At 58.3% G+C, this 15800-nt stretch overlaps 3 protein-coding genes across 3 annotated transcripts; 1 reads left to right on the forward strand and 2 right to left on the reverse strand.

The window, feature by feature from the left end:
* Positions 1-219: 219 nt before the first annotated feature.
* Positions 220-3104, reverse strand: VOLCADRAFT_81921 (uncharacterized protein; the record flags this gene model as incomplete). Its single annotated transcript, XM_002952650.1, has 5 exons — positions 2594-3104; positions 1929-2177; positions 1450-1575; positions 942-1105; positions 220-621 (listed from the first exon to the last, which is right to left on the reverse strand). The coding sequence occupies exons 1-5, from the start codon at positions 2883-2885 to the stop codon at positions 220-222; spliced, it is 1233 nt and encodes a 410-aa protein (XP_002952696.1). The 5' UTR covers positions 2886-3104.
* A 543-nt stretch (positions 3105-3647) lies between these two features.
* Positions 3648-7067, reverse strand: VOLCADRAFT_85472 (uncharacterized protein). Its single transcript, XM_002952651.1, has 4 exons — positions 6811-7067; positions 6422-6550; positions 5672-5798; positions 3648-4631 (listed from the first exon to the last, which is right to left on the reverse strand). The coding sequence occupies exons 1-4, from the start codon at positions 6811-6813 to the stop codon at positions 4546-4548; spliced, it is 345 nt and encodes a 114-aa protein (XP_002952697.1). The 5' UTR covers positions 6814-7067; the 3' UTR covers positions 3648-4545.
* Positions 7068-8350: 1283 nt separating this feature from the next.
* Positions 8351-15196, forward strand: VOLCADRAFT_93343 (uncharacterized protein; the record flags this gene model as incomplete). Its single annotated transcript, XM_002952585.1, has 7 exons — positions 8351-8535; positions 10197-10243; positions 11161-11396; positions 11610-11840; positions 12142-12369; positions 12753-12949; positions 13486-15196. The coding sequence occupies 7 exons, from the start codon at positions 8351-8353 to the stop codon at positions 15194-15196; spliced, it is 2835 nt and encodes a 944-aa protein (XP_002952631.1).
* Positions 15197-15800: the final 604 nt, after the last annotated feature.

Below are 15800 nucleotides of genomic sequence, written 5' to 3' on the forward strand. Positions count from 1 at the left end.
TACGTACGCGAGCCCCAGCACCCACCCCACAGCGCCTCCCCTCCTGCACCGTAACAGCCCAGTGAAAACATGTACATGAAGTAAATATTTGTGTTGATAGTACGGCGTACGATGAACGTCCGGCTTAGCAGTGGGAGGGTGGCACACACGTACTCCGCGTCACCCGCCCTCCCCACACCCCCAAACACACACACGCTAACCCCACACCAGCTCCAAACTCTATACCCCCAACAACGGCCTCTGCCCCGCTTCCCTGCCCACCCCGGCCCCCCCCACAGCCACATCTCCGCGCCCCAGCCCCGACACCCCAGTGCCCTTCTCCGGCGGCGTCAAGTCCACCCCCAACTGTAGCTTCAAGGGCGGGTAGCTGCTAGCCTCGTTCCACTCCAACGGGCGCCCGCCTTCACTCCAAGCTTGCCATCCCGGGCTCAAACCCACCACACGACCCAACAGAATGAGAGTGGGCGTGCGTAGACCTGCAGCTGAAGCTAGTGAATGCAGCTCCGATACCGTGCCGTACACCACGCGGCGGTGGACTGTCGTACCGCGCTCCACGGCAACCGCAGGCGTGTCGGGCGACATGCCGGCGGTTAGGAGTTGCTGAGTCAGCTTGGCCAGGGTCTGCGTGAGGGACGAGAAAAAGTTGGTTACTTGGCTGGTTAGTTCGTTACAACGAAAGTTCGTTGCTTTGGTGGTCGTGAGAACGGGATGATGATTATAGACGTTGGCTGTCATGGCGAATCACTATTGCTACAGTGACGGTAACGACAACAGCAAATGTTGTGCGCAATGGCGATGGATGGAAGCAAGCCAGCAATAACAAAAAGTGCTGCGTTTCCCCGGAGACGTGCTTCACATCCTCTTCACATCCTCCTTGTCCGTTACCGTTACACCATTTCGCATCAGAAGGCGGCACCCACCACCGCCACTGCCACGCCCACCTGGAGGCCCATGTACACAATGAGGGTGGTGTGGGGATCCGCTGCCAGCGCCACTGACTCATCCAGCGCCTCCTCGCTGCCCTCCCTCGAGTGGCCCGTGAGGAAGCGAGCAGAGGTGGCCACACCGCGATGCGTCAGGGGAATGCCCAACTCTGCACAAATTCCTGGCGGGTAACAAGGACAGCAGCGTAACAGCGTAACAGTCAGACAGACAGACAAGTAGGTTCGACGGATGAACAGACAGACGAATGGGCACCAGAGTGGTGCGACGCAGGCAAGGCGGCTGTCGCTTCGCATTCGTATTTGAATAATCATTCGCATTTGGATATTCGTTCGCATTTGATGGCCTAAAGTATGCCCGCTGCCTACAACCTGACTCTCGGTCGGGGCTTACCAAGGTTTCACCCGATAATACGCCAGGAAGGAAAACGCGCAACTTTACACATTCATATACGTGCATGCATACATACATACATACATACATACATATACGTGCATACATACACACCTGCCGCTGCGGTGATGCCAGGTACGCAATGCACGCGGATGCCCCGCGAAGTCAGGTACTGCACCTCCTCACCACCACGACCAAACACATAGGGGTCCCCGCCTTTGAGCCGGACTACCAGTGCACCTGGCGGGACGTGATGGAGGGCGGGAAGCTGCAGTCATGTTCCAGCCGCATTGGTTCAATTCCAAGCAAAACAGTCACAAACTGGCAAAGAAGCCGCATTTGTTTTTCATGTAAATCAACTTTTAGCGCGCCTTGATTGATCGGGCATTGCGGCGCAATTATTATTAAGGCAGGCAGACACGCCAATCGGCCTCAATTACATCAACATTATCAACTGAAAACATTCTCCGCGGGTGGGCTCATGCTGCATGATTTGATGCACAGCAGCACGGGCGGAGAGAGGGCAACGCAACACGCGTCGCAGCAACCACCACGGCAGGCGCCGCTGATAGCAATACCAAACAGCGACTCACCCGCCTCCGCAAAGGCCAGCAGGAGTTCGTGAATCTCCTCCTGTCGCCGTGTGTGGTAGCCAGCCGTCTTGCCCACATACACCATCCGCGCGGCGGGGTTTACCAACTGCAGAATCTCATCCGAAACCAAGCGGTCGTACAGTACGACATCGGCCGAGGCCATTAGCTGGGCTGCGCGCAGCGTTAGGAGTCCCGGGTCGCCGGGTCCCGTTCCCACCAGGAAGACCTCCCCGGGGCTTGACGAAGGGGCTGAAGGGAATGGGTACGGGAGGGGAAAGAAAAAACACCGTGTCAGTGGGATAGAATGCGCATACGGGAGTGAAGACAACTGGGGGAGAGAACGGCTTGGACTTGTGGCGAGAGGGATAGAGCCGAAGTGCGTGCGGTTCTCAAGTAACGGATGAGTGCAAAGGGAGTGCATGTGCGTAAAGTCCTGAAGGTTGATTGGGCAGTGTGATGCCCCAGATTAAGGTAGGGTAGGCCCTTGCGATATCTGCTGAGTTGCCAACGCGCATGGAGCGGGAGACATCTTTATGAGGTGCGTTGGTATGTGGTAGATTGGGATGATACCGTTGATGCTGGGGCTGTATTGGTGGAGACTGCGGGTCCTTCATGTCGCGTCAGCACACTTAGGGTTGTTGTGCAAGCCGGTCCATGTCACTCACTCTGATTCCGTTCTCGATATGTCCGGAGGAACGTCTCCAGTTCAGGCACGTTGCAGTCTTTCAAGCGGTTCACGTCGTGGCCGTCTGCTATGCTCCGACACACCAAGGCCGTGGCGCGAGCTTCACGATTGCGAAAGACGAGGAATGTAGATGCTGCCCATCCTTGCCTGGCATGAACTTGGCGGCGGCGTTGTTGGAAGGCAGTTACTGCGTGTGACCTTCCGCTAGTGCTGGCATCACCATTTGCGCAGCCTGTAAGGGGAGTTGGCCGCTGTAGGCTGGCGTTTGTCATACTTCCGATGTGATGCCGTCGGCTGGTTTGAAATTAACAAGCAGTATAGACAATCAAATATAAATAACTATGTAAATTGCCCTGCACGGGTCTGTCACAGCCAAGAAGGATAGAGGACTTTGTGTGTCGGCGCGAAGGCCACAAGGCCAGTCTGCGAGCTACCCTTTAATGTATATCATAAATTTAATATTTAGTTCACTACTATAAAAAACATCGATTATTCAGGTTTTGCTTATTGGCCCCTACGGAAAGGCTCCATGAACCTTTTCGTGCAGACCAGGCCTTCATTGCACAAACGGTTAGGTGACATGCACTTACCAACAACCGAAGAGTGTTCGGCAATGTGACGTTGCCACATGCTTCAAATTTCACATCCATGCCGGCTGTTGTAGCACGCATGCAATTCGTTCCCTTGACACCGCCTTCAAATACAGCCCTGCATGCTGTCGTCACAGACACTTTGCGGTCTAGAAATATAAACCTTTCTGCGTAAAACCACGTCATACTTGCTCCATGCCGCAGCTTACCATGCGAAATGCGATACCGTAACCGTTTCTGGAAGTTTGCGGATAATGGGGTTGTTTTGGATAGGAGGGTAGGATTCGGGCTGGAATTAGGGAAGAGCTCTGTCGCAGAATTAGCCTGGATTTTATTCCTGACAAAAGAATTGCTCTGCCCGACAGTTTGTCCTACCCTCTATTTGGATTGATAGTTTCTTTGCTGCACAGACTAATCACATAAAAATGTCCCGTCGGGTCAATTGAAGCAGTTAAGGACCTTACTGGACAACCAGCCTGCAAATTAAGAGGTAGATTCACAAACCAGCGGCGGCAGGTCGACCCAGTTGTATACTCGCAGTAACCAAGCACGATCTTGGCAGGCACGACCATCGGCCGCAAGCCGCAAGTTCAATCCACCGCATGTCTGCACACAAGCTTTCGTTCTTTCCAAGCCGAAATCACTACTTCCTATTCGTCCTCGTCCCCCTCGTCCTCCTCCTGCGTGTAAACTCTCGAGCTTACCCCACCCGCCTTCAGCGCCTTATGCCTGCTTCTACACCTACGCCTACGACACATTTCATCCGCCCTCCTCCTCTGCCTGCCCCCAATGGCATGCCGCAATGTGGATAACACGTATGGCAGCTTTACCGACACCCCCCTCACAATCGCCGCAGCCATAACCGCCATCCACCCATCCATCTCTACGGGTAATACGTGCCCACTAGATTCCCCTCGTCCGCGACACCAAGCGAGCGGTCTTGTGAGTCGAGATGCCGATGCTTCCCTGCGCACCAGCCAGCCCCCGAGCGACCTCTCAGCAACCGGCCGACGGAGAAAGGCCATTACACAGCGTTGCGGTGCCATCGCCGCCGCACCTGCGACGGAAGAGGCCCGCTATCCAGCCTATCCAAGCCATACCACTTACACTTTTCACACAACACACTCGGCAACTCTCCATCCCAGTTATACACTACAGCGCCGTACGATACGGCTGCAAGCGCCTCGCAAAGCGGTACAGCCCCCGGTCGCCCCCTCAGATGACAAGGAACAAGATCACCACGGTGCGTTGCTTGGTCGGGAATTGGTTCCCTCTTATGTGCGCGGCGACCGGGCAAACCATTGAGCGACCACTATCGTTGTCAAAATTTAGAAATCCAGTCCTAAAACGGCGATTGCCCTGACTTCTTCTTTCCCAACAAGAGGTCCTTGGCCTCGTTGACCTTGGCGGCGATGTAACTGCTGCCACCTGGGAGTCGCACGAAGGAGCGAAAGAGAGGAAGGGCGACGTCACGCAAACGTTATTATTATTATTATTGTTATTATTATTATTATTATTAGCAACAGACCTGGGCAAGAACAGCAAAGCAACAGGGCTGAGACTGCAGCAGGGAATATAGCAAGAGGACGGGAAGGTGGAGAACCGTCCATCCGTTTTTCCGATGTCATACAGGTCCCCGCGGTCTTTCATTGGCCTACTGGCATCGTGATCCCGGTATCAATTCCCACGGGCAACGTTGAAATCGTCACGTGAAAGTCCGCCTTTACGCCGCAGAACGAAGCCGTATGACAAATTGGTGACTTCGTCTCTTTCCGTTATATACAGGGTCTTCGTCTCTATACAGGGAAAAACTCTCGGCTTCCTCGCGCCGTCCCCGCTCGAGCGTTTCGCCCCGCAGACTTTCCCATCCCCTTTTCCAACCTATGAACCCCACCCCTCCATGCAAACAGCATCCCCACGTCCCACCCAACCCTGTGCCGCCACGCCCTGTACACCACCAACACTGCTGTCCCAACCCCGCAAAGCAACCAAAACACATGGTCGGCAACCATCACACCGGCACACAATACAGACCCCCCTTCTCCCCGTTCCTGCCAATTCATTCAGCCACAACAACAACTATTCGCACACGGGGCCAGCGGCCCACATACCCAGCCTACAATTCTTTCGCCGCTCAGGGCTCACGCGGTTTGTCACTATACTTCTACCGATGTCGATTTCAATAAAAGGACTTTTACATTATCAAGTGTTTTCTGTACACCAACAATACACTGCCAGAAGCAAGGAAACATACGCTCACGCAGTCGCCGCATATCCGCCCGTACACCCCTTCGGTCCTGCCCATCCAAACGAACGAACCTGAGTCCGGGTAAACCCCCTACCCACACGAGGAAGGGCCGCACTCCGCCAGCGAGTGGAGAGAGTGTCAAGAGGCACTTTGCCTTGTCATTAACTTCGATAACCCTAGGACCTCTGCGCTAAGTTCCCTCTGCGGTCCCCAGCCGCACCTGAGTCCGGGTGATTAGCCACCATGATGCGCCGGTGGGCCTCCTTGATTCGCTCCTCCCCAGCGGATTCCCGGACCCCGAGTATGAGTGCGGCCTCGCGCTTGGTCATCTCGGGCAGGAAGCCGCCCTGTGGATTAAAAGGGGTTTGGGGGGGGGGGAAAGACGAACGACGATCGAGTGAAGCTGCTGCCAAGGAAAGAGTGTGCAGGGGTTTGTGGGGGGGAGAGGGACGCGGAGCTAACGGCTGGCTAAATGGAAACGTCAAAGATACAATTGCCGATATGCAAATCAGGGTAGGAAAGTGGGTAAGGGAAATCCCAGACTTCAAAACGAGGTGCTCTGCCGTCCTCTTGAGTAAATGGGTATTGACAGCGCAGAGGGGCGCGGGCAGGCAGCCCAGGCAGCAGGAAATGGAGTAGGGAGTTGGGGAGCGAAGAGTATCGTGTGCAGCGAAAGGGAGAAGGGGACGGATGAGGGGAAAAGGGGCGAGGAGACGGCGCAGCGGACTGGCTTACACGTGATGAACATAGGCAGGCAGGCAGGCAGACAGGCAGGCAAGCAAGATTGCATTCGGATGCGGGCGGCTTTGGAAGAGAGGCAGATGGGAATGGCGTGTCTCTGGCACCGTGCATCGCACATGCTTTTCGGAATGGCCCAGACCGCCTGTCACCTCACACGCACCCTGGCCTGTAAGCAGCTGCCAGCGCGTGCAAGGCAGGTTGCCTAACTGTGTAGCATCTGACCTCATACCTTGTAGAACTGCTTTCCGACAGACAGAATAGTCCCCGAGGAGGATTTGAACTTCAGGTAGGTTTGCACCGCCTGTTTTCCTACGAAGGCCGCTGCCGCCACCCCAAGACCCGCCACCAAAGGGGTCGCCTGCAAATCGAAATGTTCAAGCCTTCTTGAGAAGGCCCGGTGCCGCGGCTAGTAATCACGTTTGGGTCTCCATCATACACAACATACGCCAAAAGGTATTCGTGCTACGAGCGTGTGACGGCAAATCACACCCAGAACCGTTTGTTGCATGCCACAGTCCAGGCTTTTGCAGCAAGAAATGGGCCCCTATCATTGTAGCTGTAAAATGCTGGAATAATGATTTTATGCTACGCGAGAGTCAGCGCCATTGAAGCACCTACCATCCTAGTTCCAGCCTAGCCAGCAAGCCGCCTCTTAGCTAGGGATTACGCCAGAAATATTCACCGCAGCGCATCCATGGTATACAGGCCCCTAACGTATGTTTACGCTCGTTGGACCCGTAGCGCGCACCAGCAAGAAGGATATAGCAAAGACTGGTCTATGAGGAAATGAATGCAATCCTTACAGGTTGCGCAGCTGAACTACAATGCCTGCTGTCCAGGAAACAGGCCTGCAACCTTATGTATCGTAAATAGCTAATAAAGACTGATATATAGAAGAAGTTCTTCAGGGATTATCTAGCACGCTCTCAGGGAGCTTTTTGCGGCGTTGGACGAGCGACATTTTCGCTTGATGCACTTCACAAACCTCAACCTGCGAGACTTTTATTCATTCTCGTGTAATAGGCTTTAGCCAATACTCGAGAATCTCATGTTTCTCTGCTTTTTCACCATCGTCCGTTACTCCGACACTCACGGCCTTGAAGGAGTCACATCAGTGAGTTACGGCGCTTATCCACGTTTGTGAGGGCATGTGATAGCGATTCGGGGTATTCTCCAGGGTTGGCATTCGAGAACGAATGCGTTTGGAGGGTTGCGCGTACACGCAGGTGTTCACTGAAGGATAGATATAGATGTCGTTATGCTTTCTTTTACCATCCTAGATGGAAAGCTGAGAGGCTGATATAGGTTTGATTCGCTGGTGTTGCCCTCTCGCCGCCTGATCTCGCAGCGTGGAACCCACTAGGTGCCAAGCGGGATGAGCGGCGCAGGTCGTCCACCTGCTGCTGGTGGAAGGGGCCTAGGTGCTTCTGGGTGGGCCGTCCCTGTGGGCCTTCCGTTTTCAGGAACAGGTGCTTGGAGTTCGACGCCAAGTGGAGCGTTCCCCCCTGGTAAATCCCGCTTATGGAACGGGTTTTTTTGTCATTTACGTTTTAGGCTTCTTCGTGAGGCCTGTGAAAGTGTCACTTCGTAGTTGTAATGGCGTTCCAACGCGGTCCTGTCGGCGACACCGGCACAACAGCTCGTGTCCGCATAATGTTCCAGTGCTTCCATGCGAAACTGTCATGCAATTGAATATTGTCTGAGAGTCCTGTAGCTAGTTTGTTTCGGCCCAAGATCGCGTCACGCAAATCGGTGGGAGTGGCGTTGCACCTCTGAAAGCTCTCAAATTTGCATTATATTGTCAGGGAGTCCTTAAATAACTATAATTGAGGTCCAACTAATTTAGTCCTGGAATTTGCCACAACGCCAGGCAATGCCAGTGTGGGTTGGGCACCCCTGGGGACCGACGCCTCAAACCCGCTGCTGAACGGCTCGGGTCTGGTGGGGAGTGCCGCTGCATTCACCGGCGGCAATGTCGGACAGCACCATAGCGCGATTAACACGGGCGCCGGGCCCAACGGCGGCGGCGGCAGCTCCAGTCAACAACGCCAGGGTGCTGGTGCTAACAGCAACGCCACAACGGGCGGACCGGCAGCGCCCGGGGGCATAACCACATCCAGCCTTCCTGTCGCGCCGCAAAGCGGCAATAAAATGCAACATGGCGGTGGCCCTGGGCCAGCCGGCAACAATACTGCTCAAGGCGCTGGTCGGCCGGCGGCGGCAACTGCAGCACCGGCCAACGCGGCTCCTTCTGCTCCCGCTTCCGGAGCTGCCTTTCCGGGGAGCTTCTCCGGGGTGCCCGTACCGGGTGCTCCTGGCGGCGGAGCGGCGCAAGCTGGCAAAGTAAATATCATGGAGCAGTACATGCTTTCCAACGCATCCCCGCCCAGCAGCGCAACAACACAGCCGTTCCCCTCGGATCCGTTTGACCAGTCGGGCGCCAGCCGCGCTGCGGCAGCCGCAGCCGCGGTGTCAGCTGCGGCGGGCTGGGGACAGATGGGCCCAGCGGCGGTTGCACAGCCCGGGGGCCCGGGGGCGTCAACTCCGGCGGCGGCTTACACATCCGCGCCATCGCCTTTTAATCCGTCAACAGCACGACCGCAGCAACTTCCTGGCCAGCAACCTCAGCACCAGGCAAAGTTGCAACAGCAGCAACAATACGAACCGGCATCTGTGCATCAACAGCACCAGCAAATGTTGCATAACATGCAGCAGCAGCAGCACCACCACCAGATGCAGCAGCCAATGCAGCAGCAGATGCAGGTGCAACAGCAGCAGCAGCAGCAGCAATCGCAGCAGCACAGCCAGCCACGGCTGACGCAGGAACTGTTGCAGCAACACACGGCCCAGCAGGGCATGATGTATGGCAAGCCATCGCAGCAGGCACAGCAGCAACAGCAACAACCGCCGCAGCAACAGCAACAACAACCCCAGCTTCAGCAGCAACAGCAGCCGCCGGCTCAGCAGCCACAACAGCCACAACAGCCACAACAGCCGCAACAGCCGCAACAGCCACAGCAGCCGCAACAACAGCAATATGATCAGCAATATCTGGACCAGCGCATGGCAGCTATGCTGCAAGTGCCGGGTTTTATGCCGCTGCCGAGGTTGTATGAATTGCAACAGCAAGCGCAAATGAACACTGCACCCTCGCAACAGTGGCAGCAGCAGCAGCCGCAGCAGCAAATGCAGCAGCCACAGCAGCAAATGCAGCCACAGCAGCAAATGCAGCAGCCACAGCAGCAAATGCAGCCACAGCAGCCACAGCAGCAAATGCAGCCACAGCAGCCACAGCAGCAAATGCAGCCACAGCAGCAAATGCAGCAGCCACAGCAGTTGCAAGTCCAGCAGCAGCCGCAGCAGCAGCAGGCACAGCCTTTGATGAGCGCGCCGGCCAGCGCTGCCGAGTTGCCGGCTCTACCCGAGATCGCCAGCACTTCACCGTTCCAGGTGGCATGGGAGTATCTGGATACACAGGTAGGCGCCGGTCTTTTGCGTTGCAGGTGCCCCTGAGGGGCGAACTGAGTTCTGCGCGATTCGCGCAATAGTGATGCAGACGGGGCAAAGGGGCGAATGGGCACGCAGGTATCTGCATGGACACGTACGTGAGGGGTACGGGGGCAGAAAAGCAGCAGTGATATTGCCGTGGCGCGGCCCCCTCGCACACACACACACATGCGCCTTCATGTGTGGGGTGAAGGTAACAGGGGAATTTGTGGGTTGGTCGTGTGGACCGGGAAAGGGGGCCCGTAGGTGCATATTTACGGCGTCCTGAAAGTCTGAACCTTTTATTGGAATGTCCTGAGCGTCTGACGTGGAAGAGCGCTACACATCGCTGGCCTGCTGCTGCTGTTTTCCCCTGGGGGCACTGGTCGGTGGCTTCTCCGTCCGGTCTTAACGGTCAACTGCGCGAACTGCGCTTGCCTTCTCTTGATTTCTTCCCCTCCCCGGCATTCCATTCCTATCCATTCCACCATATCCCCTCCCTTTCCCCCGTGTTCCAGGGTAATGTGCAGGGCCCGTTCTCTGTACGGAATATGTACGACTGGTGGTGCGTAGGTACGCGCGCGGGGTGACTCAATGGGAGGGGGGAACCAGGGGTGCAGGGGTTAGCTTGTAAGGGGTTGCGATCAAGGTGGATGTGTTGGTGTCTAAATGGCATGGCGTGAAGATGCACGGCGTGTGAACGGGGGATAGATGAGGCGACCAGCTGCTCGCTTTTTGTCCCCCACCGCCCCGCTTCTGCGGGAGACTCCCCCCAGCCCTGCTATACTAATGTGAAGTGTAGTGCCTGGATTCTTTAGGGTTTTGGGTTTCTGCAGCCTGGATTAGTTCCTGTTGCAGCTTGGTGAGCCCATAGCCTCTGCGGGGACCCCCCCGCGTCATAAAGGATGCAGTTGGCGCTTACCTTGCTTGCGTTGATGCGCTTCCCCCGCCGCCCGTGCGCTTCAGCTGTCCATGATCCGATGAAGCGCCTTGCGGTGAAACCCTCGGTGAAAAACGTTTTGTTGTGTTCATTCTTCCCCCAAAGGCCGCATCTCGCACGCGCCGTGCATGGGACGCCTCTTGTTTGGACACATGTGCCCCATCAGGCGCCCACCAAGCCCCACCAGAAAGCTGTGTCTCTTACGATGTCTTGGCTGTATTTTCTCAGATGAGCCATCCTCTCTTGCGGCTGCCTTTCCCTGTGGTTCTCCTCTTCCAGACCGCCTTGATCTTTCCGGTTTCGGAACCTGTTCGATCGTAATGTATACTCTGTGAATTGCTTACAGTGGCCCGTATGTGTATCCTACCCTGCTCATCGCTGTGCGGCGCTCGCTGTGCCGACTTTTCAGCCCCTGTGAACCACCGCCGCCGCCACCACCACCACCACCATCCCGCCTCCTTGCACAGCCCTCTCCTTCCCCTATCGTGGCCATATACCCCCTTCCCCCCAATTGCGGGGGCTGTGTGCGTGCTGATGCCCAGGTCACTTCGACTCGGGTGTCTATGTGCGGTGCGTGGGCGGATACTGGACTCAGATCGGTCTGGTCATGCGGGACATGAACCGCGTCCTGGGGGGCCCGCCCTTCCCACCGCCCTCGCCGGCGGCGTCCGTGATGGCGGGGGTGCCGGCGCCGAAGGCGGCGGCGGCGGCAGCGCCAGGCACCGTTGCTGCGGGCGCTGGCGCAAGTGCAAGCGCCGCAGCGGCACCCTCCCTTGAGGTGGGTGCGTGGGTGTGCACGTGAATGCGTCCACGTACATGAGTCCATGTCCACGTTTTAAAAAACCGGTGACCGCGAGGAGCCGCTAACTGGGGGTGCAGTAACGGCGACGGGTTTGAACTCCCGAGCATGGAGTCCAAACAAACAAACAAACCAGCTGCTTTATCGAGGAACCTTCTATAACTTTATCGCACTCGGCCCTTTTTTTACCAGGAATGGGCGACGTCCGGCAAGGTTGCCGCACAGCCCGCCAAGGCGCCGGGGGCGGCGGCTGAGCAGCAGGGCCCGCCGACTCGGTCCCAGGGCCCGTCCCAGACTCCGAATCCCAGCGACGTCGGAGACGCTGGCGAGTCTGATCGCCTGCAGGATGCTGTTGGGCTGTTCTTCTGCGACAACAGTGCGGACCTGTTTTGGTTTTACCTGGATGACCGGGGGCTCCTTCAGGTGGGCGGCGTCCAGGGGCCCGGGTGTGAGGGGGAGAGAGGGAGGAGGGGGTACGAGTAGGGGGGAGGGGCATGAGAGGTTTCGCTGTCTTGGGGTTGTCCGTCCCCCCTCCCCATGCCCTTTACTTCTTTACGGCTTGGCATTACTGCTTTTCTTCCGCGCTTATTTAATTAAGTCTTGGTGGTCGGGTACTCTCCGGGCCAGATGGAACCACGACCCCTCCCCTTCCCCCTCCCCCGTATCGTCAGCTGATGTTTGCTTCTGGTATATGATCTCTTTTCCGTTTTTTGCTTTTGCGCAGGGTCCCTTCGAGCCCTTCCGCATGGTCAGCTGGTGCAAGCAGGGCCATCTGCGACTGGACGTACGGGTGGTGGGCATTGTACTGCAGGGAGCCGGGCAGTACGACAACGCCCGGGTTACGGAGCAGCTGGGGGCTGCTGGGGTCCGCAACGGTGACCCGTGGTTCATTCCGCTCGGGGCGCTGCTGGATGCCGTGGGCTCTCATCGCAAGTATCAGCCGCTTCGGATGGTGCGTGGTGGTAGTGGTGCTGTTCATCATGCCTGATGGTGGTGGTGGTGGTGGTGGTGGTGGTGGCGGTTCTGTGGATGTCGTAGTAGTGGGGTTGGTGTGGGTCCAGGCTGTTGCGACGACCAGCAACATGCTAAGTCCCTGCTTTCATAACGCTGACCCTAACTTCCCCCTCGTTCAAACTTTGAGTTCATCCATACTGGTAGTGATGCCTCGGTACGCACCTCCGATTGCAATAGCGCTGCGTCAGGACGTTTTTGTACAGCGTAAGCCTCCATTCGTCCATCTTCTCGTCCGATCCCATCTTCCGACCCTAAGCCTAACCACTCCCATCTGGTCTTCATCGTCCCTGATTGCCCTGCTGACTCTCCTAACGCGCGCAGGAGGACCTCCGTCGCGGTCGCCCGCCGCCATCGTGGTCGGGGTTGCTGCCGACCGGGGGAACCGGCCCCGGAGGTGGAGGTGCTGCCGCGGGAGGAGGGGGCGGGGGAGGCCGGGGCGCGCAGCCCCCGCAGGCTCCTCGGCAAGGCGCGCAGCAGGACGTGCGCCTGGATCACCACGGCTATGACAGGTTTGACAGGTGCGAAGGGGCGGGGCAGCGGGCCAGGGGGGATGCGTACTGAGGTTGAGGCGGGGTGCATACGAATTTCTTTCAACAGGGCACGACTGCGTACACATGGCGGGCAGCTGTAGCCCCCGCCGCCGCTTGCTGTGCGCACCTCCCCCTGCTACTGGTCAGTTCTGCTGCTTGGCAGCAGCTTCACTCGTTCGTGGTTCGTCTTCCCCACCCCAATCTGAAGTATGTGACGTGTAAAGATGGGTGGAGGGGGAATCCTTCTGGCCGGAAGCATTTCCCGCCCTTTTATTGAGCTTTCATTAATGCTTCCCTGGGTCTGGTGCGGATATTCTTCTCCTGACTACTTATAACATACCGCACCGCTAGCGTCTGAACCGAATCGTGTGATATCTCTGTACCAAGCTTCCGTGCCAGCGGTCCTGTACACGGAGGTAACCGGCAGATTTGCAGACTCGCAAGTTCGCACACCATCGCCTTTCGTTGCCTTCTTGTACTTAGGGTTTCCACTCCCCCATGCCACGGTCTGCACGCGCCTCCAGGGACAGCCGGGGCAGCGGTCGCCAGCACGACGGCGCCAGGCAGCAGGTCCACCAGGGGCCAGTGGTGGCCGCTAACCGCGACGGCCGCTCCGGCGCGCGTGGCGGCGATGACCATAGCATTCGTACAGGTGGTGGCAGGGATTCAGGCCGCAACGTTGGTCAAGGGGGCCCTATGGGTCGCGACGCTGGAGGCGGTGGTGGCGGCGGCGGCGGCGGACGCGACACGGGCCGTGCAGGTGGCGGCACGCAGGGCCGCACGGCGCAGGAAATTGTGGACGAAGCTCGTGCCGCTAGGCAGCGCCGTAACTTGGAGAGCGGACATCAACAGCAGCAGCAGCAGCAGGCGGGGCCCTCGACAGCTCCAAGCAGCAGCAATCGAGGCGAGGGTGGGCCGGGGGGTCGCGGAGCAGCAGCAGCAGCAGCAGCAGCAGGAGGCAGCAATGCAGGTGTTGGCCGAGGTGGCGGAGCAGCAGGGGGAGAGGATTCAGGTGTGCAACGCGGTCGGCGTGGTGGCGACAGGGTTCAGGAGGCGCCAGGAGGAGGAGGAGTGGCTGGCGGCGGCGGCGGCGGCCGCGTAGGGCAACAGCCACAGCAGCAGCACAGACAGGGCTCTGCCGAGCCATCTCGCAAGGACGGTGGCGGCGCTGGGTCTGCAAAGGAGCAGCAGCCGCGAGGTGGAGGTGGCGGCAGCAGTAGCACCGCAAGCGGTGCCCGTACAAACAGTATTGTACGGCGCGACCGCGGGGGCCCACCTGGCCAGGCCACGGCGACTGGCGGCGCCGGTGCCGCCAGCGTTGCGCCTGCGGCAGCGGCAGCAGCCGCAGCGGCAGCGGTGGCAGCTGCGGCAGCGGCATCAGAGGCAAGCGCAGCTGCGGGTGGCGGCGGTGCGGGCCGTAGCGGAGGTGGCCGGCGCGGTGAACCAGCCGGCAGCGGCGGCGGCAGTGCTGCAACTGTATCTGGCGGAGGCGCAAAGGCGGCTGTATCAGAAAACGCAAAAGCCGCAGTAGCCCGCATGATTAGCGGCGGGACCCAAGCACCTGGGCCCAGAGGTGCCTCCAACGCGCCTAAGACTGCCGCCGTCAGCGGCGGAGGTGCTGGCGGGACCGGCGCTTCTGTCGCGCCGACCAAGTCGGGGACACAGCCGTCGCCGCCGCCACCACCGCAACAACAGCAGCAACCTCAACAGCAACAACGACAACAACACCAGCAGCAGCAGCAACAGAAACAGAAAGGCCTTGCCGTTTCCCTCAAGGCAGGCGATTCAGGAGATGTGAAGCTGAAGATCAGCTTGCCCTCCCTGGCTGCTACCGGTGGCGCCGACGGCGCCGCCGCCGCGGTTAAGAATCTTCCTCCACCGGCTCCAGAGGTTGCTCCTTCTCCTGCAGCTGCTGCAGATGTCGCACTAGCTGGGTCGGCTGCTGTTGGTGCCCGAGTGGCGAAGACTGACGTGTCAGGAGGAGAAGTCAAGAAGCCAGAGCCGCTGCAGCCGGCGCAGGCTGCGGCGGCGCCGAACCGCCCTCCTGCAGCGCGGCCACCATCGACGGGTCCGTCAATGGCCCCGCCAGAGCCCACCAGGGGCCTTGCGCTGTCCCTGCGGACGGACGAGTCTGGAGGTGTTAAGCTCCGCATCCGTGCAAGCGGCGACTCCGGTGGCGGTGACCGGCACGCACTGGTGGCCCATCCCCTGGGCATTACGGATGGCGACGCCTGAAGCAAGCAGCGTGCTCGTCGTGCTGTATGTGTGTGTATGTGTACGTATGTGCTTGGCGGACGGCTCTCCTCATTTCCAGCCGCCAGCCAGTGGCACGTGCCCCGTGCGTCGTAAAGAAGTGTTCCGCGCGCGCGCAAGAGAAAGGGAGTTGTTAACCCAGGGGGAGGAGTGCGGTCGCGCTGCTGTGCGGCTGTGGGGCTTGCCAGCCAAAACCGTCCATATATCCCTATGTAGGACATCTGGAGCTGTTCTGTGCTGTGTTCGCTGCGATGTCGATGTGCTGGTGTCCGTGCCCTGTTTACAAGGGGGACAAACAGTGGTGGGTGGATGGGGCCATTGGCAGGAAAGGCCGAAAAGCTCCCTCCCGGCCTTCCTTGCCTGTTTTGCTTTAATATATGGGAATGCGGCCTGTGTGGATGTCGTATGTTCGAGGGCTGTAGAGGGGTGGCTGGCGGTGGCCAAGGAAGGTGAAGGGGATGGCAACAAGCTTGTTGGATTTCAAGGGGAAAGCGACAGCTGTCAGCTACCACCGCTACGCATGACTACGACCACTGCAATTGTCAAGGTACTTGTTCAACTCCGGTCTCGAAATCGAAGTAGAAAT

The sequence above is a fragment of the Volvox carteri genome (assembly GCF_000143455.1).
Source record: "Volvox carteri f. nagariensis unplaced genomic scaffold VOLCAscaffold_31, whole genome shotgun sequence".
Classification (NCBI taxonomy): domain Eukaryota; kingdom Viridiplantae; phylum Chlorophyta; class Chlorophyceae; order Chlamydomonadales; family Volvocaceae; genus Volvox; species Volvox carteri.